This window comes from Purpureocillium takamizusanense, chromosome 1 (assembly GCF_022605165.1).
Source record: "Purpureocillium takamizusanense chromosome 1, complete sequence".
Lineage (NCBI taxonomy): Eukaryota > Fungi > Ascomycota > Sordariomycetes > Hypocreales > Ophiocordycipitaceae > Purpureocillium > Purpureocillium takamizusanense.
Window position 1 is genome coordinate 1,060,213 of NC_063068.1, and position 27,873 is coordinate 1,088,085.

At 55.6% G+C, this 27,873-nt stretch overlaps 10 protein-coding genes across 11 annotated transcripts; 4 read left to right on the forward strand and 6 right to left on the reverse strand.

Moving 5' to 3' along the window:
* Positions 1 to 176: 176 nt before the first annotated feature.
* JDV02_000345 (uncharacterized protein) lies at positions 177 to 2,099 on the forward strand. The gene is made up of 2 exons (XM_047981142.1): positions 177 to 593; positions 658 to 2,099. The coding sequence occupies exon 2, from the start codon at positions 831 to 833 to the stop codon at positions 1,965 to 1,967; it is 1,137 nt and encodes a 378-aa protein (XP_047837100.1). The 5' UTR covers positions 177 to 593; positions 658 to 830; the 3' UTR covers positions 1,968 to 2,099.
* JDV02_000346 (uncharacterized protein) lies at positions 1,875 to 4,954 on the reverse strand. 2 transcript variants are annotated; one of them, XM_047981143.1, is made up of 4 exons: positions 4,764 to 4,954; positions 4,656 to 4,704; positions 3,856 to 4,601; positions 1,875 to 3,804 (listed from the first exon to the last, which is right to left on the reverse strand). In XM_047981143.1, the coding sequence occupies exons 1-4, from the start codon at positions 4,773 to 4,775 to the stop codon at positions 2,323 to 2,325; spliced, it is 2,289 nt and encodes a 762-aa protein (XP_047837101.1). In that variant the 5' UTR covers positions 4,776 to 4,954; the 3' UTR covers positions 1,875 to 2,322. The 2 variants fall into 2 exon arrangements, with proteins under 2 accessions (XP_047837101.1, XP_047837102.1); XM_047981144.1 differs by having other exon boundaries at positions 1,951 to 3,804; positions 3,856 to 4,704.
* Positions 4,955 to 5,523: 569 nt separating this feature from the next.
* On the reverse strand, positions 5,524 to 6,201 carry JDV02_000347 (uncharacterized protein; the record flags this gene model as incomplete). Its single annotated transcript, XM_047981145.1, has 5 exons — positions 5,524 to 5,533; positions 5,597 to 5,646; positions 5,697 to 5,759; positions 5,827 to 5,991; positions 6,148 to 6,201. The coding sequence occupies 5 exons, from the start codon at positions 6,199 to 6,201 to the stop codon at positions 5,524 to 5,526; spliced, it is 342 nt and encodes a 113-aa protein (XP_047837103.1).
* Positions 6,202 to 6,580: 379 nt separating this feature from the next.
* Positions 6,581 to 8,607, reverse strand: JDV02_000348 (uncharacterized protein; the record flags this gene model as incomplete). Its single annotated transcript, XM_047981146.1, has 4 exons — positions 6,581 to 7,470; positions 7,519 to 7,614; positions 7,667 to 8,245; positions 8,310 to 8,607. 4 exons carry the CDS (start codon positions 8,605 to 8,607, stop codon positions 6,581 to 6,583), a joined length of 1,863 nt encoding a protein of 620 aa, XP_047837104.1.
* Positions 8,608 to 9,200: 593 nt separating this feature from the next.
* On the forward strand, positions 9,201 to 11,706 carry JDV02_000349 (uncharacterized protein). The gene is made up of 2 exons (XM_047981147.1): positions 9,201 to 9,409; positions 9,459 to 11,706. Exon 2 carries the CDS (start codon positions 9,756 to 9,758, stop codon positions 11,544 to 11,546), a length of 1,791 nt encoding a protein of 596 aa, XP_047837105.1. The 5' UTR covers positions 9,201 to 9,409; positions 9,459 to 9,755; the 3' UTR covers positions 11,547 to 11,706.
* JDV02_000350 (uncharacterized protein) lies at positions 11,525 to 13,866 on the reverse strand. Its single transcript, XM_047981148.1, has 8 exons — positions 13,668 to 13,866; positions 13,551 to 13,595; positions 13,369 to 13,472; positions 12,737 to 13,283; positions 12,417 to 12,664; positions 12,132 to 12,347; positions 11,978 to 12,070; positions 11,525 to 11,922 (listed from the first exon to the last, which is right to left on the reverse strand). Exons 1-8 carry the CDS (start codon positions 13,705 to 13,707, stop codon positions 11,779 to 11,781), a joined length of 1,437 nt encoding a protein of 478 aa, XP_047837106.1. The 5' UTR covers positions 13,708 to 13,866; the 3' UTR covers positions 11,525 to 11,778.
* Positions 13,867 to 14,263: 397 nt separating this feature from the next.
* JDV02_000351 (uncharacterized protein) lies at positions 14,264 to 16,799 on the forward strand. Its single transcript, XM_047981149.1, has 6 exons — positions 14,264 to 14,509; positions 14,581 to 15,165; positions 15,214 to 15,623; positions 15,674 to 15,905; positions 15,961 to 16,142; positions 16,194 to 16,799. The coding sequence occupies exons 2-6, from the start codon at positions 14,614 to 14,616 to the stop codon at positions 16,453 to 16,455; spliced, it is 1,638 nt and encodes a 545-aa protein (XP_047837107.1). The 5' UTR covers positions 14,264 to 14,509; positions 14,581 to 14,613; the 3' UTR covers positions 16,456 to 16,799.
* A 3,330-nt stretch (positions 16,800 to 20,129) lies between these two features.
* On the reverse strand, positions 20,130 to 21,577 carry JDV02_000352 (uncharacterized protein; the record flags this gene model as incomplete). The annotated part of the gene is made up of 3 exons (XM_047981150.1): positions 20,130 to 20,841; positions 20,913 to 21,350; positions 21,471 to 21,577. 3 exons carry the CDS (start codon positions 21,575 to 21,577, stop codon positions 20,130 to 20,132), a joined length of 1,257 nt encoding a protein of 418 aa, XP_047837108.1.
* A 1,145-nt stretch (positions 21,578 to 22,722) lies between these two features.
* Positions 22,723 to 24,635, reverse strand: JDV02_000353 (uncharacterized protein). The gene has a single exon (XM_047981151.1). It carries the CDS (start codon positions 24,609 to 24,611, stop codon positions 22,797 to 22,799), a length of 1,815 nt encoding a protein of 604 aa, XP_047837109.1. The 5' UTR covers positions 24,612 to 24,635; the 3' UTR covers positions 22,723 to 22,796.
* Positions 24,636 to 24,787: 152 nt separating this feature from the next.
* On the forward strand, positions 24,788 to 27,733 carry JDV02_000354 (uncharacterized protein). The gene has a single exon (XM_047981152.1). The coding sequence runs from the start codon at positions 25,923 to 25,925 to the stop codon at positions 27,549 to 27,551; it is 1,629 nt and encodes a 542-aa protein (XP_047837110.1). The 5' UTR covers positions 24,788 to 25,922; the 3' UTR covers positions 27,552 to 27,733.
* Positions 27,734 to 27,873: the final 140 nt, after the last annotated feature.

A 27,873-nucleotide genomic window follows, 5' to 3' on the forward strand; every position in this document is an offset into this window, starting at 1 on the left:
GCCAGGAATGCTACCTCTGAAGGGGCTTGTGACAGTCCAGCTTGGTCTAGATTGCAGGCGTTGAGGCGTGGTGGTGGCGTGCGACGAGAGGCCGGGTTGCATCCTCCGAGGCAGCTGGTCTTAGTTGACCACCATGTCGGAGTAGATCTTTCGTCACCACGGCGTGGAGAGCAACACAATTCGTCACGGCCTGATACTTTCTTGCCAGTATCTTGCGGCTCAGCTCACGGCTTTCATCATCACATCCTCTCGTCAAGCTCCCTCCGAGGTCGCCTTCATGTTGGACGACAGCAGCCTGCGCCGGTTGGCTGCCAACCAACTTATAGACCATGTCTCACCACGGAACCTGCAGGTGCTGATGCCGTCACCCTGCGTCGCACTGGGGGCAGCCAACGAGGTCAGCCACCCCCTCGACAGCGACACCATCTCACGTGAAGATCTGCCGTGACTTGTGTTGGAGTGCCGCATTTCGGGACGCGTTCCGCTACAATAGTGCCTAATCACCGCCAGTAAACACCATTGGCTTCACTACTTACTTATAAGCTGCGAAGCATACCGAGGGAAGGAGCGCCCCAGCGTTGGAAGCTGTTGAGGTATTGAGCGCTCCTTCCCTGCCGACTTTGAACTGGCAGACAGCAAACTCACACTGTAGTCTAGGCAGGAACCGACCCACGTCCTTCTTTCTTCAAAATAACTATCAGAGCGCCTGGTATTGAAAGGAAACTCGAGCAATGTTTTAGCCGCGGCAGGCAGCCAAAGGTTCAAGCCATCCGTCTGCAACCATCTCCGCGACGTGATGCACGGCCCGCCAGCAGACAAGTGCTAGCATCATGAACTCGACGACGACGCAGCCCCTCATTTCTTCATGGTCACCCACGCCGATCCCGAACCTCACCCTCTCGGCCGGTGGTCTCCTCGCCCTCGCCGACCTCAACACTATCGCTCAGCGCACCGTCATCGCCGGTGGCTCGTCTTGGCTCGACGCCTTGGTACTCGCCCCCGGCTTGCATTATCAACAGGCAGCCGATGCCCTTTTCGACCAAAGGCGGACCTCCACGGGGCCTGACGGAGGCAGTGATGGCGACTCCGCTGTCGAGGGCGATACTCAGGCGCGCTTCCCAGTGTCCAACCGGGCCATGGTCAATTACCTGCGCAGGCTGTGGCAGGAGGTCAACGAGACCGGAACCTTGACACTCGACGTGGGAATGCTGAAGGAAAAGACGCGACGAGAAGAGATCCAACACCTACGACGGGCGTTTGGCGACTGGTGGCGTCGACGGCCCAGGCAGGCTGCGTCTGAGCAACTAGAGGCACTCAATGATACGGACGTTGTCCAGCAGATGATCGAGGTGGACTGGTTGAGCCACCTCTTCTACCTCGCCAGCCCGCTCCTCACCGTGGCCTCCCTGACATTTATGATGCTTCTGGCCGACTGGTGGGGTTTGTCTTTCATCATCGCTCTCATGATCTCCCGAATCCTCAACATCTGGTCCATAAAGCAACGATCTCGCCCCACTCCGCCGCCGTCTCGATCACAGCCGCTGCCGCCTTCACTGGCCACCTCCGAGTCCGCGCCCCCGGCGCTGCCCGACAGGCGAACCTCGTACGCCATCGAGCTTGGAGGCGGCCGACGTGCAGTCCTGCGCGGCATGGACTCGGACCTGCGCGCGCTCACGACCCAGACCTGGCTCCGCGACAAGTCCACCCTCGACGGCTACCTCGAGGCCGCCGCTAAGCTGCTCGTCTATCTTGTCGCGGCCTTCAGCGGCAATCTGAGCCAGGCCGGCGCCATTGTGCTCATGACGCTGCTCCTCGTCAGTGCCGGTTTGTTGGGCCTGAGCAACGCGCATGCGAGGGAGCTGCGTATGAATGGACGCGTGGCGAGGCTGAACATGGAGAGGGAGTTGATGGACCGGAGAAAAAGGGGCTTGCACAGACAGGGAAACGGCACGACGGTGTCAGCGTAAGAAACGAAGGAAAGGTACAATAGTTACGACGCGGCGTGTTCCGGGCGCGAGCATACGCAGGGCCTTTGGGCGTTTCAAGTAGCGATATTCCAAAACTATATTCTCAACTGCTTTCCAAGCTCATTGTAAAATCGACATATAAACACACGTCTCCACGTGTCCCTGTATCGAGTTGCCTGTTATACAAACAAACACCAACGCTGCGCCTGAGTCCCCGTCAAGCGCTTTGGGACTATCAAGTATACGCTGAGTTCCCTAGAGTCGAAACTTTACGTCTTCGCTGGGGCCTTGCAAGGAAGGGGTTCTTGGCCCGGTATGTCATAGGATCTGTGAGCACAGCTGCCCATCACAGCTCCTAGTCCTGCTCGTCCTTGATCTCAGCAGGCGGCTCCTCGACGATGTCCGCGACTGGCGGCGATGGCTCAGCAGGAGGAGCTGCCTCAGCGGGAGGAGCTACCTCGGCGGCCGGAGCATCTGGCATGGCCTCGTCCTTGGGCTCGGCGCCGGCGCTGTCCTCCTCTGGCGGTTTGGTGTTGTCGTCCGGGGTCGGATTCGGCGTCGACTCCTCCTTGATGATGTCCTTTGGCGGCGAGGGCTGCTCGGCCGGCTGCTCCGGGGCTGCCTCCAGGGCAGCTTCCCAGGCAGGCTCCGCCTCCGTTGCTGGGGGCTCGGGGACGGGCTCCGGGGCCGCTTCAGGCTGAGGGCTAGGCTCTTGCGGGGCGGGCTGCTGAGGGCTGGGTTCCTTGGGCGGCGACGCTGGCTCTGCGGCCGGCTCGACGGGCTTCTCGACCTCAGCGGCCTGCCGGTCCAGCTCGCCCATCAATCCGCCGAGCAGGTCGGCCTTATCATCTGTCGCCGATTGTGGCGGCTGGTCCGGGTCCTGCGGCTGGTCCTCCTGCGGTTGCTCCTCCTGCGGCGAGGCCGGCTTCGGCGTGGGGGGCGAAGGCTCCGCTACGGGTGGGTTCGCCTCCTTGCTGCCCTCGACCGAAACAGTCCCAACCTCGGACGGAGCACCGGACTCGGTCTGGGGATATCGCACAGACGCAGAGTCGTCTGGTTTGATGGTGTCTTCAGTCATGGCGGAGTCAAACTGGCTCAGCGGTGGGCGTTGTGCCCCACTATAACCTTCGCCCTCGCGGCTCTTGTCTTCATCCGACCTTCCCTCGTCGGGCTTCGGCGAATCGATGTTGCCAACTTGCTCGGGGGGTGGCGGCAGCAGGGCTTCGTCGTTTGCCGTCTCATCTTTGACGGCCTGCTGGATGGGCGATTGTTCTTTCGGAGGGCTAGCGGCAGTCAAGGGCTCTGTGGGCAAGGGCTCGACGGCCGGCACATCCCGCTCGGTCGCCTCTTGCGGCTCTTCGCCGACAATGGTCGAGGGCGGTTCCGCGACCGTCGATCCAATTACTGTTTCGCCGTCGGTTGCCTGCGTGGGCTCCGCGGATAGCAGTTGCAGGTCTTGGGGTTCGGACGGCTCCGTGGGCGACAGCAGGGTGACGTTCTTGAGTGGACTTCCCTCTTGTCTGGGCGACCCGGCAGCAAGACTGCCGAAAAGCGGTGCCAAGGTGAGTGGGTTTGGCGGTGTGGGCTCCTTCGGGGCAGGCTCTTTGTCGGACGAGAGACCTTCAGATGGTGGGTCTATCGAGATGGCGGCATCAGGCATCTCGTGATCCTGGTCGCGGTGAGGAGGAGCAGGCTGCTGTTCCTGGTCCTGGCCCTCTCCCTCCTCGCCCTCCTCGACTTCTTCTCCTTCGTCGCCGTCATCATCATCGTCGTCCTCATCGCCATCGGCCATCTCGCTGTCCTCCTTGGGAGTGTTTGCATCGGTCGAGGTGGTTCCCTGCGCATCGTTAGAATCAATAAGGGACTGCACGGCTGTCTGGTGTCGCACATTTTCTCCCTGGCTCTCGGTCTTGATTGCTGCCACAGCACCATCGACCGGAGGAGCGGGCGCGCTAGTCGGCCCCTCGCCAGGCAGAGGATTCTTGATCTTCTTTTTCCCTCGCCCGGGGCCGGCTTTGGCCTTCCTCTTAGGAGGTGGCGGCCTCCTCCTCTGTGGTGGCGGGGCCGGAGCCAGCGCGTCACCACCAGTGGCAGCAGCCACTTCTCGTGTAGAGATGATCTCGCCGTCGACGTGATGTCCCTCGGCGAGCGTGACCTCCTCGGTGTAGGGATTGCCCGCGGCGTCGAGGCGCCGGACCGTGGCGCGAGTCACCGTCGGGCCGGTGTATCTGTCCTCGACTGTCTTGCTGGCAATCGTTACCGTGCCCTTCCTACGCTTAGCGAGGTGCGACACGGCTGGCGCCTCCACATTACGCGGCGTCTGCTTCCAGAGCTTGATGGAGAAGCCCTGAGACTGCGCCTCCTCCTCCTTCTTCTCGGCTTTCTCGGCAGGCACGGCGTCGGGGTCGGCATCGGCGTCGTCGTCCTCGGTCTCGACGGGCGCTGGGCGCTTGTACAGGCGGCCCGAGCGCGCGGCGCGCAGCAGCTCCTGGCTGTGCGGCGGCAGCAGGTTGGAGTCCTTGGGCATGCCGTGGATGAGCTCCAGCGACCAAACGTCGTTTTGCTGCTGGAGTTCCTGCTGAGGAGGCGGCGCGATGCTCACCCACTCCTGTCGCCATTGTCGGACGGGGAGGCCTGGTCACGTCAGCCCAAATCATCGGGAAGCCTCGTGCGGGAAGCGCATCGGACCTTCGAAATCATCATGCTCGGTATAGCCGCCGCGATTGGCGCGTCTCGTCTTGAGAGTCATGTTAGCGAGATCTGAACAGCAAACGTGGCGCGGTCGTGGTGTCATACTCCTGGAGCCATGATGCCGCGATGGACTGCGCTGTGCAGCGCGACGCTCTGGCAGCCGCCGCGAACCTAAATGCAGGCCTGACGCGTAGAGTCCAACCGGCGAGCCGGGGTTTGTAGCGCGACAATTGCAGGCGTCGATTGATGGACGATGCGCGAGCCGATGGCACGTCGTGAGGCTGGACTTGTTCGATGGTTGCGTTTTGAGACGGTCGGCAGGCCCGCCTGGGTAGACGCCAAATCGCCAATGAGCAACGCCGAGAATGATGACATAAGCACAACCACGAAGCACGAAGGCATATCCCCGTCGGCACTCCGCGTCACTGTTACGGCAAAGACAGGGACGACATTTTGCACATGATGCTTCTCTCTTCACTTTGAGGCTATATGTTTGAGCCTGCGACATTTCAAGTGTCTGGCGATTTTAAGTGTCGGGAAGCATGGTGTTGCAAGACGCACGCTCCGAGGCCCACCCCTGCGTCGCCCCGTCTCGACACGACGCTTGATCGCGTTTCGTTGCTAACATGTGGTGCGCATGCCCCAAGCCTGTGTTGCGTTGCCAGACAAGATGTGCGTGGATCGAAATCGGGATTGAGATTGATATTCCGTCTATGCCCATAATCACGTCATATTCCGACGGCAGAAAAGCCGGGAATACCGGTGTGGTATCCGTCTTGATATACAGCCCCCCCGCTAACCAGCCCTACTATACAAAGCGTCGTCAAGCGTCGTCCTGTGCGCCATCGAGTGCTATTTTAAACCCCTAGTTCCATCTGTGTAGTTGATCGGTTAGCAGACGTCGTCGCGTCGTTGCGTGGGAGTGCTTCAAGTCATACCCTTGCTCCTTCTGCCTTACAATCTCGCCATGGCGGCCGCCCTCCCGGCCCTGTCGCTAATTAGTTTCCCGTAGATTATTGCGCGTCGCTTGCCACGTACCGAAATCCCGCCCTCGACGACTAACCGGTCCAGCTGGTAAAACTGGCTGATCACTGTTTGCCGCTGTGCCGGGTGCCATGTCAGCCTTTTTGCCGTCTGTCTCCCAGGCGAGTCGCGTGGTTGTGCGCACCTTTAGAGCCTGCAGCTCCTTCAGGCCTTTTTGTACGAGCTCCTGGACCTGGCGCGAATCCTGCACGTCCTTGTTCTCCCGGAAGGCATCTCTCGTTCGGCGTTTGGCATACTCGCGGAAGTTGTAGGCGGCAAACTGGTCGCCCTGCCGTAATAATTGGCGATACTGCGTCGCGGTCAGCTATTTTCGTCATGCGAGCACATCCAGCGAGCAGGGCATCTGCTCGGGGTGCGCCGCGCTTCCGCGTTCTCTCGTGGCGACAGCGCAGCGCTGAGCGAGTTGCAGGTCGAGGGCGGGCGGGCGGATGCCACGGAAACGTACCAGCGATCTGACTTGTTGCGGCATGTCGCCCTTCAGTGTTCCGACAACGGACATGACGCGGCGGCGGATGTGGCTGTGAGGGGAGGAGAATGGAGCAAAGGTAGGGGAGAGGAGCTGGGTCGTCGATGATGAATGAATGCCGCCGCCCACCCGGTTTGCACCCACTGAAGCACTGTCAACGGATTGGGCGCTGGGCCAATGACAAATTTCTCGGCCTCCAGAATTGTCCGACCCGACTAACACCGAGTCCCAGCGCCCTTGACAGTGAGTGTGTGAGCCGCCTGTCCAATCGGGGAGATCCCCACCTCTCACACACTTTACAGTCTTCGAGCGCTCCCCAGACAGACACTAGCTTTGTGTTCTCAGCATTCATTTCAGGGCTACTTGTACTTCGTACGACTGATAAGACACTCAGCGACAGACAGGCCGCGTGTTACAAAAGAATGTCTCCGCCACTCACGAGGCTCCTCCCTGGCTTAACCACGCCAATGATGCCCTCCGCGAGCAGCCTCTCAACGAGGGAAAACAACATGCCATCACATCCCTTGCGAGCCATCAAGTCTACCGTGACGGGCAGATACTCCATGTGATTCGTGATGGCCGACTTGTACGCAATCTCCCCGATTGGTACGACGAGGTCAGGCACCTCACCCATGACGGAGATTCGGCTTGTCGAGAAAGCCGCCGGCGGCGTCACGCCCTGAAGATACGCATTCCGGTACTTGGGCTTTGGTGTTCGCGGCACGTACACGAACAGGTGCTTGGAGCATGTCTGCGGGTCACTCGGGAGAACCACACTGTCTATCCATTCGCGGAATTGCCTCTGCTTTGCCTTGGCCGAGTCAAGCGCGCCAGGGAAAGCATCAGCGACCGCCCAGCGGTCAAGAGGGCTGGGATTCACAAACGGTCGGCGGCCGTCGTGTGCGCCGGCATAGTCAGCGTAGAAAGGGTCCCGCACGAGCTTCGCTTGCTCTGCAGCAGTGATTATTTCGTACGTATTGTTGATGAAGGCGTCAAACGGCTGGCCGTCGGGGTGTGACGACGCCCAAGATGCGGTCAAGTTGAAGGTCGTACTGTTGGCGGACAGAAAGTCTGTCAGGCGTCTGAGGAAGCCTGACAACATGCCTGCAAGCTCGGGATTGGTCTCAGCCGGGAAGCCCACGGTAAGAATGCTCGACGGAAACTTGTCGATGTTGGTCATGTTGTCACGGTACAAAGCTCTGGCGGCCGTCTTCCAAAGCCTGGGATCACGGGCGAAGATACCAGCGGTGTCAAACCCTGGGGCAATGGGCATCGTATTGGCAAGCGTAACCAAACCATGACCTGCACTGTCAGCGGCATTCGGTGTCAGCGGGAGGGAGGGTGCCGTACTGGGTCGATTGCCGAATACGCCCTGTATTTGGCTCGGGCTTCTAATACTTCCACCAGTATCCGAGCCGATGGCTATATCGAGCCACGGGTAAGACGCTATTGATACGTTAGAAACTAGGCATCTGAGCACCCGCAAGAAATCGCGTACCTGTGCCGGCCGCAGGCCCAGCAGAAGAGGATGAAGGGTCCTGATAGCCGTCGCCGCGCGGGTTGAACGGTGCATGCACGTCGACCCAGTCGGCAGTGGCAGTCTCTCCGATGGCAAACTGGCTCGTCTTCATCTTGCCCACAATCACAGCCCCGGCATCAACCAAGTTCTGCACGGCCGGCGCGGTGCTATTAGCGGCTGGATACAGCTGATACCATGCGCGGTTGCTGTTTGCTGTCTTGAGGCCTCTGACGTCGAATATGTCTTTGACTCCGAGACGCACACCTGCCAGAGGCTTGTCACGCGATGTGGTGAAGTACAATCGCGAGGGAACGGCTACCGCCAGTGACTGACCGGGTACATTGGCCGGTAGGACCGAGTACGAGCCATCGGTGTTGGGCACCACTGTTTCCGTAAAGGCGCCTTGGGTATCTGCGTAGAGTCGGTATGCGTGAAACAAAGACCCTGTACGAGAGACGAAGTAAGGTCCCGGGGGAAAGGATGTGTTCTTTTGTGAAGAGAAGATGGAGCAGTCATTGACGGACTTGGGATACGTGCCAGGACCTTGGATGTATAGGGCTGTGGCTTGGGTCAGCGTCATGAACCGCGGCAATATGGTGCCTGGGGCGTGATGGACTCTTACCGTTGAGGAATCCAGGCTGGAAAACATCATCGAGCCGGCTGAACTGCGTCTTAATGGACTCTAAGTCGGCTGAACCAAATGTCTTGGCTACCGAGTTGATGATGGTTATGGGCAACGGGTCCGGCCCATCCGATGTAACGGGCAATTGGACCTCAACATGGCCGATAGGGGATGGAGGTATGTAGTAGGGGATGCCATTGAGTTGTACCGTGGAGCCGGTCGACACAAACTTGTACGCACGGGAAGCATTAGGCTGCATCAGCCTAACTGCAGCCACGAGGAGTTGACGGTATCGCATAGTGGTACCTCGTACTGCCCGGAACAGCCGATCCTATCTATCAGTGGCCCATGAAGGACTCGGAGCAGGCGACTGCAACCAGGGGGAACTTGTACATTAAAATGACATGGACGTGAGTGACTGGAGACAGGGCTTCCGTTGCTGATGGCCCTAGTAGTTTAATTATAAGAGTGGTTTCCTTTCCGATCAATGGCAACAGGAGGTTACAGGGATGGCACAGTAGAGTACAACATGGCCGTCACTGTGTTCCGGTCCGGATTTTCATCGAGCTGATTATCACCAGACGGTCGTGGGTACTTGCGAACCTTGAGGGATATGACCAGCCGCTAACTACTGCAGATGCGAAATGAGCTAGTGAGAGATCAGGCGCTCAAAGGATCTGTTTACACACGCCAAAAAACCAAGAGAGGCTTGCGCCAATGCTGCGCCTCTTGGTTCGATCGCCGAGTCGCACGACAGGGTCCAGTTACTCCAGTCCCGACTCCCGAGCAACAATGCGCGAGCGGGGAAATTCCAATGTGCCGTGGGGTAGATAGATTGGGGCGTCCTACTATTTATTAGGTGGAGACGTCAAGTCAAGCGTTGTTTTTTATTGATGCTGCTCAGGTCGAGTCTGTAAGCGGATGGATGCTTGATCACAGCTGGCGGCAGCTGCGAGCAATAGTGCATCAACGCACGCAATAGCACGAGCGCGCGCAAGAGCACTAACGCACGCAATAACAGCAACGCGCGCAATAACGCGCGCCACAAAGCAGGAAACAACGCACGCGAACAACAGCGACGAATAGGTGCGCTATAGCAGGTGCGCTATATGCCCTCCGGGTCATTTGTTGAGGCTCACAGGGGTTAAGTTAGTGTGGGCCTCCGGATGTACCTACCTACTTACAGTCGGGTACCTTCACCCCCCTGGCCAAGCCCGTCAAGCTGCCCATCATCAGGGCATCAGGGTGCATCAGTGGGTTCACTTGTCAGTGCAGGCGCGGTAAGTGATCGCCGACTAGAGACCCTCATCTTGTTGGGCCGAGTGCGATCATGTCAGGTTGCTACAGAGTATATAAAAAGGGCAGGAACTACTTCGTACAGTATACCATCATGAGTGGACATGCGATATCACGACACTGTGAAAGTTGCCTCGCATTTGAGTCATCATGGGCATGTTACACTGCAGCCTTGCCGTGGTGGCGGCTACGACGCTGATCGCCCAGGCTGTCGGTAAGCCCGTTGAGCCACAACCCACGCCAGGAACGACTTACACGCCGAGATCCAAGGGGCCCCTACTGCAGGACTTTGATGCCCTCGGCGCCTGGTTCGACGGGGTAGCGGCGATAAACAGTACTTCGGCTCCTCACAAGAACAAGAACAATGCCACCATTGCCATCGTGGGAGGCGGCGTCACGGGCTTGGCCACGGCGCTGATGCTCGACAGCGTGGGCGTGCGCAACTGGGAGATCCTCGAAGCAAGCGAGCGCATCGGGGGAAGGTTTCGCACCATCTTCGTGGGCGGGACGCAGGAGTTTGCCGAGATGGGACCCATGAGGCTGCCGTACAGGATCCGGTACAAGAGCGACAACTCGACACATGAATACACCGACCACATGATGACATTTCAACTAGCGGACTGGCTGAATGAGCTCAACGGGAACAACCAGAGCTTGAAAGTGGACTTCATCCCGTGGATTCAACACCATCCAAACGAGCTCATTGCGACGGGCACAGGGAGGCATCCCGACGGACGAGTGCCCACCCGCGCTGAGATTGCCGCCGACCCGAGTCTAGGAAAGCCCCCTCCTATGACATCTCTCGAGTACAAGGACACCAAAAACAAGATGAACCATATTCTCAAAGACGAGACGACACTGAGGGCCATCCAAAAGGACATTTGGCGCGCCCACAAAAAGGCAATGGACCATGGCCTTGACGACTGGAGCGAACAGGCCATGATGCGACACGTCTTCAAGGCGAGCGAGAACGTGACCGACGCCATCTGGACGGCAACCGACTACGACGTGTTCTGGGACGAAATGGTGCACAACTCTAATCTTGCACAGGACGGAGGGGCCGACTCCCTGGGAGAGACGGAGTGGAAATGCGTCGACGGCGGGTTCAACCGACTGTCGGACGCGTTCTTACCGCATGTCTCAAACCGACTCACACTGAATCGGAAGATCTCAAAGCTTGAGACGGTGTCAAAGGCAACGGGCGGAATCAAGACCCGTCTGTCATGGCACGCCGGCTCGGGAGCCAACCGCACAAGGCACTCCAAGGACTACGACTACACCATCATGGCCGTGCCGTTCACGATGACGCGCTTCATGGACCTTCCCAACTTCTCGTCCGTGCTGAGCCGAGCCATCAGCGAGCCCGGGCTGCGATTCAAGTCCGCCTGCAAGGTCTCCCTGCTCTTCCGCGAGCGCTTCTGGGAACAGGGCGAGCGGCCCATCCTAGGCGGCTACTCGATGCCCGAGAGCCTGGCCGTGGGGGCCCTCTACTACCCCGTGTACGGGCTCAACGAGACGGGCCGCCCGGGGCTCATCACGCACTACCGCGGCGGCGACTGGAGCGACCGCTTCGTGAGCATGACGGACGCGCAGCACGCGGAGCTCGTGCTCGACGCGATAGTCAGCCTCCACGGGGAGTCGGCGCGGGAGCTGTACACGGGGGACTACGCGCGGCTGTGCTGGCTCGAGGACGAGCATACGGCGACGGCGTGGTGCCGGCCGGACGTGGCCCAGCACAAGCTGTACATACCCGCGTATCACCGGACGGAGCACAATACCATCTTTGTGGGCGAGCACACGGCGCCGACGCATGCGTGGATCAGCTCGTCGCTGCACTCGGCGGTGCGAGGGGCGGTGCAGCTCTTGCTGGAGATGGGTATGGTGGACGAGGCGAAGACGCTCAACCAGCGGTGGATGGGCAGGTGGATTAGCACGCAATGAAGGTATTACATGACTGTGTACGATGCGTGATCATATGGCCAAAATAGATGGAAGAGTTACATAGTAGAGGGCACACAAACAATGTGAGATATCTTTGATGTTCAGATCGGCTTCACATTGATATGTGGCGTTTAACATTCAGTCTTCGTTATAAAAGCGGTAAAATTTCGCAGCAGATCCATGGCAACTGTTGATGTTCATCGTGAACTCCATCATAATGTCTGGATGCAGGCTACACCGTCTTTTCCCCAATGTTCCGCGGGCCATCGGGTCCCTCCTGAAGTCCGTTGCGTCTCGGCACGTCCTCCCGCCAGCGCCAAAAGGGGCGCATCGGAGTGGTGCTCGCATCACCGTTCTCGAATACATCTGCTGCATGCTGCACTGAGTCAGATACACGTTACCGTGACTACGTGCTATGGCATTTTCCTCACCTCGCCAAGGACCGGCATAAACTTGGCCCCGTGTCCACTGCCGCCCGAGCATACAAACACCGACTTGTCCGCATAGGTAGGTACGTAATCGATCTGAAAATATGCTCGTTGTTAGTGTTTCATCTCCATGTGGTCGTGGGCAGTGGATACTTGCCAAGAACGAGTTGTCGAGCGAGTCCGTGTACCAGCATAGCTTGGTGGAGTAAAAGGGCACATCTTTGAACTCGGGCAGGAAGATTGCCACAAACTCCCGGATAGCGTCTGCAGAGAAGGAAGGAAGCGACTGGAATTCCGAAGGAGGAAGGGGGATAGACCATTTGCCGTCCTGTGTGAATGGCGTTCCGTCGGGAGCCGGGCGAAAGTTGGTAAACTAATCACGAGTCAGCGGATGCACCACTCAGGTTCGCACGAGATTGTTGAAGCCAGACGTCAAGCGTACCTTGACTCCTCGGTAGCCAATCTTCACAAAACCTTCCGGAGTGCGTGGCAAGACGTACACACTGCCCGTGTCCCTGCCGTCCTTACCCCTTGGTGCGCTTTTCCAGGTGATGACGGGGAACTTTTCCGGCGAGTACTTGTCCCAGAGCTGCGCGTCAGCTTTGTCAATCTTGAACGTCGCTACGCTGCCAGCAGAGGACTCTAGGTGGTAAGAGAGGTCCGGAAGGAGCTGGGTGGAAAATGAGCCAGCTACAAGAGTCCAGTCAGTTGACTAGTACACGGAGGCCGAGGAGAAGGAGAAGGACGCCTGCCGCGGCTTACCTGCAATGACAACCACATCGGCATCGTGAGCCTGTCCGTCCTTGGTTCTTAGTCCGACCGCTCTCTTGCCACCGTTGACCTGCTCCTCAATCAAGCTGTCAAAGCAACCCTGCTGGGGTCCAAACCGGAAGACCACTCCCGCTTTTTCAGCGACGCTGTGAAAGTAGGCGCAGCCCCTGTGGCAGCGCGTAAAGCCTGCCAGAGAGTCCAGCACAGCCTCAAAGCTGCGCCTGTCTGAATCGTCGGGAATCGGAAACTCGAGTAGCTTCTCCGTCCAACCACGCTCAGCGGCGCGCTCACGATCTTCAGAGCTTCCCTCCACAAACTGCGTATCACGCAGCCCGTCGCGCGTCATGTTGGCGAGGGTCTCCTGCTCCAGCAGACTGAGAGAGGCAGTGGGCTGAACACGAAGCATGCCGCAGGGGACAAAGAGGTCATCAGCTCCATCGTCTGCGTCACGTAGCTCCTTGTTGATCGCGATCCACGCCTCGCGACTTTCGAGCGCGAGCCTCTGGTAGTGCAGCTTCGTCCCATACGACGCGCGAAACTATTGCCATGATTAGGGAAAGGATTTCCTTTGAGAAACGCCTGCCGTTGAGCTCTTCGGTCTCGCTGCAGTCACGGTAACTGACAATCTTGTTGTGGTCTACAGACGCAACTAGCTGAGGGTTGTCGTCTGACGGTTGATACCCAGTCTTGTCATATTGATGCTGGTCAAACACGGTGACATTGTGGCCTGAGCGGCATGCCGTCAGCAAGATGGAACTGCTATCAAGGGATACATACAATGCGATCGTCGCCTGTAGTCACCCACCTCTTTTACACAGAGAAATGGCCAACGAGAGGCCAAAGATGCCGGCTTGATGTGACTCCACGTTAGTAACAGTGACACGGAGCGGGGGAGGGGCTGACACTCTCTGAAGACACCTACCGCCGACAATCGCCACTTTCTGTATGTCGTGGTTGCCCATTTTGAGAATGCAAGGATACGAATTCGGCCTTGATCGGGACACTGGTCTTGTGGTTTTGAGCTCGGTCAATTCTGTGGTTAGCTTCGCCCAATTTGAGGAACTGGACGCTTGGCTGAAGTGCGGTGCATGTGGTGCATCGCCGTTGGCCCGGATGTAATGCTGCTTTTTAGGAGGAGGACCCCGCCCACCGGAGTCTGTCCGAACCTCTAGGGCCTGCAAAAGTCTCCGTCAATATGTCAACGGCAGCCTGCGCCTCTAGTTTGGGAACCTCTACGGGTCGGTAGATCGTCACGCAGTCGGGCCCGTTGCGGCGATTATGGTTACACATAACTTTGATCAATGTCTTCTACACGTAATGGGCAGCCGCCGAACGCCGTTGCAGGGTCTTTTGCCGTGGAAACGCACCGCCCCGGAGGCGAACGCCAGGCCTTGACATCAGACTGACACATGCAGCCATCAAGGATCGGCGTTGAACACCTTGATGTCTGCGCAATGTGCTCACCTCGTCCAGGAAAAGAGCATTCCGCCCCGAATTGAGAAACTTTTGAATTATTCCCACTAGTCTCGGCTCCTACGTTCATTTGCCTTGTTTTGTAGCAAGCAGCAAGGGACATGAAAGGTCATGACAGCCAGCTCAAAGTAACTGCGCCCCGAAGCCCAACGAACCATATTGGATCCAATCGGGACATCAAAACATTGATCCAATCGGGGCATTTAAATACTGATCTGATCCGGATCTGCGTGCTCATGAGCTGTCTTTCCCCTCGCCAAGAGCCATCTATTTCTTGGCTTGCACCCGAACGTTGAGTCTCTCCAGCCACTCTCCTAAAAAGGGGGGATCCAACATTGAACGGCAGCCATTGTCTACTACAGATTTATTTGGTCAATTTCCGCAACGAGGCCAACATGGCGGAAAAAAGGCACCATCTGGACGAGACTGTTCAAATCACTCCCACCGAGGCCGGGGCGTTTCCCAAGGCCGAAGCCAACATTGATAGCGATGGCTCCAACACACGGCTCGGCAGCAGCCGAGTAAAAATGGTCTCCGAGCGAGACATCGACGACACAACGCTCTTCTACAACACGTACAAGGACAATGTCAAGCCTATCGACGAGGCAAGCATCAAACGTCTCAACCGCAAAAACTTTTGGTTCCTGCTCAGTCAGACGTGGTGGATCGCCTTCCTCATCCACCTGGACAAGTCAACCCTGTCCCAAGCCAGCACCATGGGCATATTCAAGGATGTGCAGATGACCAAGAACGAGTACAACGACCTTTTTGTGGTATTCTATACGGGGTACCTCGTTGCGTTGTGGCCAGGCGCTTACGTTGCCCAACGCGTGGGCCACAAGTACTTCATCACCGTGTCGTTGCTGCTGTGGGCACTGCTGCTGGGCATGCATCCCTTGGTCAAGACGGGCAAGCAAATGATCGGTCTGCGCTTTCTGCTGGGGATGGTGAGTCAAAAATGTAAGAGTGCACGATCAAGAGACTGATATCACTAGACCGAATCGCAAATCGTACCCTCTACGACCGTACTTCACCAAGCCTTCTTCCCGCCCAAGAAGAGCCCATGGGTTCAGCTGCTCTGGTGGGCATCGGGTAGCTTTGCAAATGTTCTCCTCACCATGGTCGCCTACAAACTCATTCAAGACGACACTGACGGGACTCTTGTCGGCGGTCTCAAGTCGTGGAAGTGGCTGCATATAATCTGCGTTATCCTCACGTTTCTCGTCGCGGCGGTACTCATCATCTTTCTCCCCAACTCACCCGTCGACGCGAAGTGGCTCTCCACGGAAGAAAAGATACACACGATTGAGTTGATTCGGCAGACGCATGCTGGTATTTCCAACTCGACCTTCAAGTGGGCGCAGGTCAAGGAGTGCATTCTAGACCCAAAGAGCTGGCTGTTCATGTAAGTCCAGCTCGCGCCCATGCAGTCATTCGTATACTAACCTGTTCAAGCACCCACATGTTCTTCAACGAGCTCCCCAACAACACTTCACAGCAGCTGCCACTGATCATTGTCGGTTTCGGCTTCACGCCCGCACAAAGTGCCCTCTTCAATATCGCGAAGCCCCTCTGGGGATCATTCCTGATCCTTGTCTCTGCGGCTATGTTGTACGCGACAGACCTCGGCGTGGGATACACGTGCGCCATTTCGTACATTCCCTGCTTTGTCGGAGGCATCATCATGGTAAGGATACTCTCATTTGTTTGAACAGGATTTTTACTGACCACATAACAACCAGGTTGCCGCGCCGTGGTCGAACAAGATTGCGCTCATCGTTGGCACGCAGATATCCACCTTCAAACCTTCTTACCTTCTTGGTCTGTCATGGGCCGGTACCACAACTATCGGGTACACTAAGAAGCTATGTCTCATGTCTACATGCGTCGTCGCGGCAGCTGTCGCAAACATGGTCTCCCCCGAGTATGTCTGCCTTCCGCTGGATGTGAATAGACGGCCCACTGACGAGACCAGGTTCTGGCAAGAAAAATACAAGCCACGATATATTCTCCCGTGGTCCTTTATGACTGCTTTCTGGCTCATATCTCCGGCCATGTGCATCATTATTCGATTTTATCTGCAGCATGAGAACAAGGTGCGTGCAGCGAAGCTCGAGCAACAAGGAAGCGACAGCGAAGAGGACGCCTTGGACACGGGCGACGGCATCCTCCGGTTGAACGACAAAGATCTTGACCAGACGGATCGCGAAAACCTTCGATTTGTCTACCCACTGTAATTTGCACATAAAAAGGGGCTTCTAGGTCCATGATGGTAAAACGAGGACCATGCAAAGAAGAAGGTAAACATCACACATCTGAGTCACTGATGAAGGATCTCTCGTGTCTCGTATTCGTCCGTACCAGCCTGTTGTTCTCAGATACAACGCAGTTAAATTTGTATCTTGGCTCTCACTTGTGTTCCACACCTGGTGATTTCTCCTTCTCGTCCTCGAAGTTAGGATGGTCTGCAGGTGAGGTCCCATTTAAAAGAACCATGGAGGTCAAACGAATTTCCTGATTGATCATTGATCTCCTCCATTCTCTCAAAGTCCGCTTGTGCGGTCCTACGATGAAGTTGCACCCGTAGTTCGCGTTTAGCAATGGCATACCCACATTACGTGCTGCAGGAATGACTTCGGCTTACATTCAGTTGCTTGAAATGCCCAGGGCGACGCCGTATGGCCGACTAGACAGTGGCCGATTCTCAGCAACAATGATCCAGGCACAAGGCGTCATGAATATGCGAAGTGAACCACGAAAAGCCAGACCATGGCCACCGTAGCCCATCCTGGTGCAGCCTTGTCTGCGAGACTGCCCTGCCACTTGCCAACTCCCACACGTCCAGCGATGATGACATGGATGCGGCAGGCTACCATTCCAAGAGCACCGATGGTCACGACAGGCTTGAGTCCGATCCTGTCCATGAAGAGGGACGAAGGTATAGTAAAGATAAAAGTGAGGATACTGACGACGCCGGTACCAAGCAAGGAGGCAATGTAACCACTCAACCTGACCCAAAGTTTAGATATATTGGGCGCGTAGTAGAGAACCACGTCAATTGCACTGAATCTTCGAAGTTTAGGCACCTCCCATGACTACCCCCTTTGCCGCATTATTGCATCCTGCCAAGCATTCTGAGGCAACAACAGAGATGATGGTCCATGTGCCCCTTCTTGTAGCTGCTCCTTTGAAACTCTCCACCGCACACCTCATACAAGCATCTTGTGTCTGCAATTCCATCTCTGTCTGCCCAGGATTACGAGTGGTCCGGTAATACCTCAGCGGCTCCTTGTAAGAAGCGCGATATCAGCAGGTTTTTGAAGCCTGGCATCGCCAAAATCTGTTGTGCCGCCTACGATGCTTCCTGAAGATGAACAACATGAAAGGGCGAAGTTGTAACTGGAAGGGCAAAGCGGGCCTGCATTTCAGAAAGTTACTTCAGATACTTCGTGTTACTGAAAGACTTACCACGGCACCGCCGACGGGAGCAACGACAGCAAGAAGGCGTACACGGCCGCGGCGGTGGTGGAGGCCAACTACTGACGGATGCAGCACCTGCGCATCTTAGGTGTGCGCGATTTATATCGGAAGACTCTAAATAGGTAACTCAAAAACCTAGGATGCTTAGATAGGCTAGATAAAACGAACATGAATAGAGCGCAATTTTACCCCCGACCTTAGGTAACTTTAACCCTATGATTTTGAAGAGCTATGAGGGTTTCTACGGCGGATATTGATATTATCTTTAAAAAATGACTGGAGTCGCATTCCCCTCTCTCGTGACATATCATCATGCAGAGCATCACCACGGTGAGTCATCTCTTCAGCCTCTGCGCGCTCTCGGAGCGCCGGCTCTATGCTACCAGGTGCTGACTTGCACAGACAAGCGCCTGTCGGTGCGTCGTCTATCATTGCAGCTTGTGAAGCTGTGCTGCCGCCAGTCGTAGTCGAAGTCGGGCTCGTGCTTCCACTAACATGGAGGTCGTTGACTGGTATATCGCTTTCGATCGGCTCCTCAGCTTCTGCTGGCTTGCCCGTCTCCGGCCAGGCCAGGCTAAGGATGGAGCTGAAGCCAAAGTTAACGGCGCCGCTATTCTTCAACACGACGGTGCCGCTCGTTTTCGGTTTCTTCCTAATGCTCATGTTTGACGGCACTAGAACCTGGGCAACGGCACATACATTCGAGTGCTTGCTTATGTCTGTCGTGATTTTGTCGCATGGGCACGGTTGGAAGATCGAGTCGGTCGCGTGCCATTGAAGACCGTCGCAAATCTTGATTGGGCTTGTGTAATTTGTTTCGTGGTCCTGCAAGCCCGCGATGGTCTTTAGGTCCGACACGCAGGCTGCTAAGTAGTACTTCCCGATCGGCAAGCGGCCCCAGAATCTGCATGCTGATTTTGCATCGCTTGGGCGTATGATATCCCCAAAACCCCTCCCAAAAATGGTTATAGCCTTGATCTCTCTTGTAAAGTCGACCCATCCTCGGGCAACCGTAGGAAGCTCCTTCAGGCGGGCGTGTATGGGTTCCGTCTTGACCGTGACAGTGAGATCCCGAAAGTCCCACCCTTCCAAGTGTTTCCGAATTCTCCATTTCAGGTCCAAGCCGGAGCTATCCTCAACATGAAATTGTTGGTCCATGGCCTGTTCCAAAAGGGCGTACTGTTTCTCCACTAGATGTTTGAATCGTGTGTACGTCGTGTTTTGCTGTGGTCCGTCTGGCTTACTTTCGTCCCACTCAATATCGTTGACGAACAACTTCAGTTCCCTGTTTGTCTTGTTCATCAATACCTCCAATGCCGAGCTGCTGGAGTAAGGTCGAGTCGCGTTCACCATGTTCTCTTTTCGAAACAGTATGTCGGAAGAGGCATACTTTCGCATCCACTGGAGGGTGTCATCCAATGTTGCATGCACCATATGAAGCAATGCGCTAGCTCCATTCACGAGCCAACCTCTGTTATCGCCTTCATCCCAGAGTATCACGTAATGGCCAGAAATCCAACGCATCTTATCAAGGTAGGTATCCCTGCTTAGATGGATAGGACTATCTTTGACGCCAACGGCGATGGAGGCACCGCCTGAAATAAATTTTCCGCCGCTGATAGAAACTCTTTCTAGGACACACGACGGGTGAGGTCGCTTCAGTCCAGAGCCGCCAATATTGTATCGGATATCATCAAATGCGCCTTGTTTCATATGCGAATTAGTGTTGCTGTCGCATTCTTTTCTGCTATTATGTTTCGACCTACCCGCAAATAGTTTCGCATGAGAACACCATCCTACGACATGCCGAGCATTTTGGAGCTCAGATGCGATGATATCAGTAACCGAGGTAGACCCATGGTCAAAGTATGAGATATGTCTGCCATCAGGATTGTACGCATGGTGCCAGAGAAGCACATCACCTCTCGCCTCGGTCAGGATAAGCATGGAGGAAAACCCCTTCAGATACCATTTCGAAGCAAAAGGTACCACATGACTCGTCCCAACCATGCGCGCCATCATGTTGAGTGGCATCTCGAGGCCCGTTTGACTTGATGCACGCTCTGCAATTGGATAGCCGCGAACGAGAACCGGGTTGCTGAACATGCCACGCCAGCATTGACCAATTGCGCCGACTTCGGCGTCCTCTTGAAATTCAAACCCTAAGTAAAAACAGTGTTTGATCGTTGGAAGTTTGTTGCTCGACACCTTAATAAAAGGAGTGCAGTAGCACATCCCCTGCTCTAGCGGAGATAAGCGAAGAGCTGCTCCCATCCATGCGAGCTGCTCGGCAACTTCAGCAACAGATGGGGCCGGACCAAGAGCTACCACAGTCATTTTAAGTCCATCATAACACGCTGCTACTTGCGTGCGATCAGGCCCGATGACTATCACGTTCCGTTAGAGTAGATTCGGAGAGTTTGTGTGGGGGCTAAGCTAAAAGCTCACAAGAATGTTCATCGCCTTCCTGTCCATCAAGGACACGTTGGATCAGTTTCATCATTTGCTCCCCGGTGGACTTCCAGGTGTGTGAAATGTATTGGCTGGTGGTCATAGCTTGACAGTTCTGGGCTGATCCGGTAAGGGTTATGGCCGCGGCGATGGCGGTTCCTGGCCGGCCATCATATTGTTGCTCGTCGACAAACGACTTTGGGTCCCAGTCCACCTCGATCATGATTTCATGGGCCATTATGGAAGTGTCCCTATTGAGGTCTCCTAAGCCATTGGCACCATGAAGTGAGTAGATGACCTTTTCCCGAATGCTCCTTCTTATGTTAGGAACGGCAGGCGTTTGGCGTGCTTCGGAGTACAAGGCCCCCTGAAGCCACTCAAAGGCAGCAAACTCGGTAACGATGTTTATGTCCATGCTCTTGCCTGTCACATCTAACTTACAGACGCATAATTCGTCGTCACACTCGTTGTCACAGTCGTCGTCACAGCCGTCGTTGGTATTCGTGTCGTCCCAAATTTCTTCTCGGTAAGGCCATATTTCTGGATCTACTTGTGGCGCTGAGTCCAGACCGGCAAAGTATCGGTCCATTACGTCGGCTTTTGTCATGGCGGGAATGTGACCCGTAGAGGGCAATGGGCTGTCTTTGGCCTCATGAGCAGTATAGTCAGACCTGAACTGATCAATGATATCTCTGCAAGAAAATAGTCAGTGACCGATCAAGGAAACGAGCCACGAGCGTGCATCGAGCAACGGTCAACAAACTTTCGGTGTTTCAGCATAAAGTACATCACCTCCCGATGCATTGAAGTGGTCGCGCAACGCCCGATCTTGAGAGCAAAGGTCGTCAACAGATTCGGAAGATCCTGGATGAGCCTCTCCAACTTGAGGCTACTAAAACCGCCGAGTGGCATGGCCTTGATGAGCAGCAAAGCCGCCTGAGATATATATTGGTCCGCGCGTTGAAGTAGGACATTCGACGCGCTAAAATGCTGTGATGCAGATGTTCGCGAAAATTCTGATCCTATCTCTTGGTCGGCAGATGACTGCCAGTCCTGAGGCAGACTACGCTGGTTGCTAGGCCCGGAATCGAACGGGATGAGAAGCATCTGCCCCATGACTTTCGTCCTCATATCACCGCGTACCGTCTGGTTATACTTTCTAGCGCCCCACTTGGAGAGGTGCTCCATATAGGAGCGGCGACTGCTTTCGTTGTCAGTTATATCTGCATTTATCTGGCAGCAAGCTATAATCAAGCGGTAGCAAAACCTTCTCACCGGATGAACCAGGGGTTCAATGGAAGGGATGGGTTAGTGTACATACCAGGCCCTGAAGCCGTACTTTTTTGTCATGATTTCCATAACCATGCCGAGCTTATGTAGCTGGTATAACTCTACTATCTCCTCCTGATGCCTGTCCCAGTCCTTCATGTTTACAAAGAACAGTAATGGCGGCAATAGGGGGAAGGAAAGATGCAGAAAGCAATAATTGGCGTCTACACTGGTGGATTATCCGTTTCTTTCCTGTCAGGTGTATATGGCGGGACAGCAAATAGATCCTTGGCTGTTGCTCCTTGTCGTACTATTTGATGTTGGACGGTGATATCGAAGGTGGGCAACAAGAGAGTTGAGTCACGATTTTCACGAAGATGATAGAGGCTACGCCGCACTCTTATGTATAGCAACGTAAAGCAGCTAGTTGCTGCCCTCCGCACCTTTCAGCTTTCACTAGTATGGGCGGGTCATCGTTGGCTACGGTCCTTTTTGGCTGCATACGCAATGCGACCGTCCCTAGTCGGGGCTGAACTGCAGGGCCAGGTTGTGCTTGCAATTGCAGCCAACTACCCCCGACAGGGCTGTCGGAGGAGGCCGCGCGGGGCAGTATGGCGGCAGGCGTGGGTGGACGTGGATATCCCTGGGTCGAAGTTGGCCAGAAAACCTGAGACATGGACGGAGATTCAAGGCCTCGGGCGTCTACATGGAATAAGACGACCCTCTTCGCGACCGACTACCGCCACGCACCGGGCAGCGGTGTCCACAGCTTGCTCTAAGCTTCATGGCATTGCCTCTTCGGTGAACAAAGGCACCCAACAAGGCAGAATGAGGGGCTTTCCGGCACTATCCGAGATGGTAAGGACGTCCTGGAATGCCTCGTGAGGCAGCGGCACTAGTCCGCCTCGCGCGGCCCGTACCTTTTCGCTACGGAGTTGAGACGCCAAACTGTTTGAGCCGGGCCCTCAGTCTACCAGCCTTGCCATTCAATTGGTTCATATAGACTTCGAGTGATACCACGACGCAGGCGGGCTACACCAATCGGACTCATAATAGCTATAGGCGCCCTTGCCTAGGCGCTCCGACCCATCACTCGTAGAGGCACTAGCTTTAGAAGGGGGGATAATACTAGCCTATATACGAAGGTTAGTACATACTGCGTCTCGTAATGAGGAGTGCTATTACACCTTTGCGAGCAGCATTTGACCCTTTGCAAATATCACTGCTCCTCCTTATATCGGCGATATCTATTGCGATATAAAGCCAAGAAACGGCAAAATCGACTAGTTGATAGACTTTACTTTATCACTCTCAACTTAGTTTATAACTACGTACGCAGGAGTTCCGCAATGTATGTAAGACGAAAAACTGCTGCACGTTATATGAGAGTCACGATGCTAGGACTCAGAACACTCTCTGTAGAGCCCGCGAACGTCTCGCCAAACATGATCTTGTCAATAAATACCTCCCCCTTTACCTCCATTTTACCCCCTTGATCGTGGCTACTCGATGACAGAACAAGTGGAACGCTGCAACCGGCAACCACCCATATCTCATCGCCAGCCACGCATTGTTCCCTCGCAAGTCCGATGTATCCCTTCTCAGTCGTGAATGGCTGCCAAGATAAGAGACGTTTCATTCTGACGAACGATCGTTCGCATCCTTCCACTAGCTTGGATCTGAGGCCAAGCGACGCCAACCGCTCGCCCAAACGCGACTCTTTACACCATTGATAAAACATGGTGGGAACGATTGCCGGTGGAGGCACCGGGTCTAGGAAAACGCCGAATAGGCTCAGCGTGCTCGCGATTGCTTCAGCTCGATCCGCAGTGACGGGATACGGCATATTATTCCCATAGGTGGCTGACTTCGTCCAAAAGTCGAAATACTGCTGAAAAAGCGTCGAGTTCGGGTCTGATAACTCGGCGTGCCGACTTTCGTTACAGAAGCTTCCAAGCGTCGTGATTCTGTCGATGAGTATTCCTGAAACAGTCAATTCACCTCCGTTGAACTCGAAGTGCACAGGCATCGAGCCTGAAGCGTTGAAAATGTCCTTATGGTTCACTCCGTGGAGGCCTAAGCAACGTCGGAGACGAGCCGAACACCAATTTGGCACCCAGGATGGGCCCCGAAATGTCCGATGAAGCCCTTTGACTTCGATGCCATCCCTTTGAGCTGGGGTACAGAGTCCAAGAAAGTCGAGGTTATTGTATAGGCGAGCGTGTGTTTCAATAGAGGTTCTAAAGGCTTCCTCTGGTTCAAGGTCGTACCGGATGGGATTAGACATGGACTCTTCGGGGTTACAAAGTGCTAGTAGTCCGTAGACTTGGTCATGTGCAATGGTAGTTTCGCTGAGGCGTAGATTTTCGAGCAACCATAGTAGTCTCGGATGGCTTGACTTGGTGTGGAACGCTCGTTTTAGATCTTTCATAACGAGAATCGGCCTGATTGACCCAATAGTGGCGGTCTTCAATACCTTCATGTCCTTGGGCCGGGCAATCAGTGCGCTGCAAGCAATGTCTACCCCATGTAATAAATCATCCATCGTCATCGTATCCGAACCACAGAGGAAGACTGCCTGTCTGGGAATGACTGCTTCCTGGACAACCCATCTCCGGTGGAACCAGTCGCAGGAGAGCAGGCGCTTGAGAGCATCCCAGCCGATTGGGTCAAACATTGTCCAAGGTTGAGCCTCGCTCACAAGCGGTCTGTCCTTCAATAGCCGCCGCAGGTAATGGAAGGCATAGAGAAGGCGACTGTCCGACTCGTTGATCCAGATGATGACCCACTTTGCTTGGGAGTATATGTGTCGCATAAGTGGGATTTGAGATGCTTTCTCGCTGACATCCACCTGATTGATACAGGCCATGTCTATCCACATCGGCAGCATGGAGCCATTGTCCCATAGTTGGGGCAAGGTGTTCGAGTCGTGGCAGAGGAGAGAAAGAAGTAAAGACTCGAGGTTTCTCGAAACCGGCACGTCTTTGTTTCCGCATCCTGATTCAAGATGCATGAAAGCCTCAGCCTTTTCTTGACCCCACACATGAGATATCGACACAAAAGGAGGCGTCTTGTCGATAGGCACACGCCTCAGCCGACCAGACAGCATTCCGGTGACAGTCCCAGGTAAGAGATCCAGGAGACGAATCTCCTTGGATGGTGCAGTGAGACAGTAATGATCCGAGGCAAGCATCTTTGATCAGAAGGCTTGTTGAAGTTGCTTTGCGGGGTAACCTCCTCGGAAACCCACGCAGGCTGACCTTTGTGCTGGCTCCCTGCCCCTGCTGCATTGTCACATGATTCAATCACGTCCCTCGCGGGGCAATTGAACGCCGATGCTCAGGCGGATCAAGTATAATTACGTGCCGGATTCAAACTACGCATTGGACCGCCATCGACCACCACAGCTTGCCGAGCGTTCGCCGGGCCGTCCCGCCAGGGACCATCATATTGCAGGGTGCTCAGTTGTCTTGAGTTGGCGCACCGCGGCATTTCAGCTAATGAAGCGACCGAATCGAGTATCTAGGACTTAGCATGGCGTGATTGTTTATATCGCTACCTCAGACCGTTCAGTTTCCTGCACTAAAAGACTAACTAGAGCTTCACACTTTATGACTTACGAAGTACTTATCTTAGTTTCTTTCTGCTTAGACTATCTACTCTTTCTAATCTAACTACAATAATGTCGTCCTCGCCGTCCTCTTTATCCCTCGCCGTCTCGATCGACGACTCTCTAGCTTCCACGTGGTGGACTTTCAGCTGACTATCCCCTCTGTCGCGGCAGTAGGCCTCGATCTTCCATGCACATAGCATTCCTTTCAACCCGGCCGATCCACCGGACCTACATCTGCAACCTCCACCGAGTCAATCGAGGGAGTCGTCAACCTCGTTCTCAGAGCGGCGCCACCGCATGAAGTGGCGTTTCTTGACGACGGCTCGTGCCGACACCACCCCCACCACCCGTTTCCGTCTGTACACGAATGCGAAATCAGGCGTATATACAATGGATTGACAAGCCACACATGCGTGGCTCCATCATTGATACCTCGGCGAGCTTCGTCGCACACAAGACTACGTACTGCTTCAATATTATGCGCATTGAAGCCGATGCCCACCTCCAAGTTACGACCGCAGTCGTGATTGGCCGCGCCCAAGACGGGTTGGTCAAGGACAACTCAATTTTCTGATTGTTGGAGCCGCGACTCGAGATCTGCAATTTGAACGCGGCTACGCACCCGGCAGGTTTTTCCCCACACAGGCTTGATTGTTGCCTCGAGACGGACAGTCGTTGGGAGGGCGCGAAAAAAAATCCTGCAGGAATCATCCTCTTCGCTTGGCCCGCGCCGACATTGCCGCGGCCCGTGTCCTTGCCGTACAATCTTGCGCCGCCGCAGTACATACAATATGTGAGCAAGTCTCATCGCACGCGACAAACCCCCTGGCTCTTTACAGAGTGTTCTGCAATCTATCTCCCCTTGTTTCGGCATTTTGTCATCGCAGCAGGATGCCGTCATCCAGCCTGGACGTCGACCCCGAGAAGGGCCTTGACCTCGACCCCCGGACGTACCCTGTCGACGGGACAGATGGGACCGATACCGTCGCCGGCAGCCGCGCAGATGACGCCACTGTTGGGGGCGAGACACGCTCGTCACAGCATGGGCCTGGTGGTGGTGGTGGCGGCGGCGGCGGCGGTTTGCTGGCCCTGCTTCGCGACTTTGAAGCGCACATGGACGCCAAGTTCGGCGTCGAGTCCGAGGCCATCGAGCGAAAGCGCCCGGAAGACAGGAACCCCGTCTCGTGGACTGAGGAGCTATCCATGGCCCTGCTCTGGGCCAGCGGCGTCATGAACACGTCGTGCTTCGCGACGGGGTTCCTGGGCGCGCAGTTTGGCCTGAGCCTGAGACAGTCCGTCCTCATCACCGTCCTGTCGTCTGTTGCTGGCGGCGCCGTCAGCGGCTACTGCGCGACCTTTGGTGCCGCGACGGGCCTGCGGCAGATCAGCGTCAGCCGGTATAGTTTCGGCTGGTGGCCGAACAAGCTCATCGCCATCCTCAACTGTATCCAGCAGATCGGCTGGGCCGCCGTGCAGTGCATCACCGGGGGGCTGGCCCTGACGGCCGTGTCGGATGGCAGCGTCTCCCTCATCCTCGGCGTGGTTGTCTTGGCCGTGGTTGCGCTCCTCATCTCGCTCGTGGGGCTGAACGCCATCCTCGTGTACGAGCGATACGCCTGGATCATCTTCTTCGTCATCTTTCTCATAGTGTACGGCGAGACTGGCAGGTTCGCCGACAACACGACGCCCGCTTCGGTGACCGGCGCGACGCTCTCTGGCTCTGTCCTCAGCCTGATTGCGACGGTGTACGGCTCGAGCTCGTCTTGGAGCACCATTACCAGCGACTACTACGTTCACTACCCGGCAGGCGTCAGTCGCATCAAGGTTTTCTTGATGACCACCTTCGGCATTGCGATCCCGACCTCCATCGGCATGGTGGCAGGTTGCGTTGTTGCGTCGACGTTTACCAACAGGCCCGATTGGGGCGACACCTACGCCAACCGGGGTCTCGGTTATCTCATTCAGGACATTCTGTATCCCAGAGGCTTTGCCAAGTTTCTCCTCACCCTGCTCGTCTTGTCGGGCGTCAACAACATGGTCATGAATCTTTACAGCGCCGCAATCTCCTTCCAGCAACTCGCGCGCCCATGCGCTCAGATCCCGCGCATAGTCTGGACGCTGTTCTGCTTCGTTTGCATCATGGCGCTAGCAATTGGCGGCAGAGCTAACCTTAATGACTATCTCGTCAACTTCTTGAGTCTTCTTGGCTACTGGTGCACCAGCTATGCCATAATACTCTTCGAAGAACACGTCTTCTTCCGCAAAGGGACATTCAGCAACTATAACCTGGAAGGGTGGAACGATCCTGCCAAGCTGCCTCTGGGAATCGGTGCCGCCGTGGCATTCCTGCTGGGAGTGGTATCATGGTGTATGGGAATGAGCCAAACCTGGTTCGTTGGGCCGCTCGCAAGAGACATCGGAGACAATGGAGGGGATGTCGGCAACGAGATAACATTTGTAGTGACAGCCCTGAGCTATGCTCCAGTGAGATACCTGGAGCTCAAGTTTGTCGGGCGTTGACGGCCTCATCGAGGTGGGCGGAGAAACGGCAAGGGGCCACTGATTGATGAGCCGAGCCCCATGCGCCAGCGTGAAACAATCTCGTCTTGATTGTCAAATCAGACGTGGTCCTCGCAGTTGTCAATCTTATTCAGGGGCCGCAGGAACCCACGTGGCCAAGTGTAGCCGATTATAGATGTGTACCTATTTGCCTTGTGCAACCGCGCCTCGTAAGGCGGCTGCCATGACTAGCAAGCCAGTGACTGGTCGCATCCTCAGTTGCCCGGCGGGCGCCAAGGTCATCTTTGTGGCCCTGGGTTGCGCAGCGACTGTTTCAGCCGCT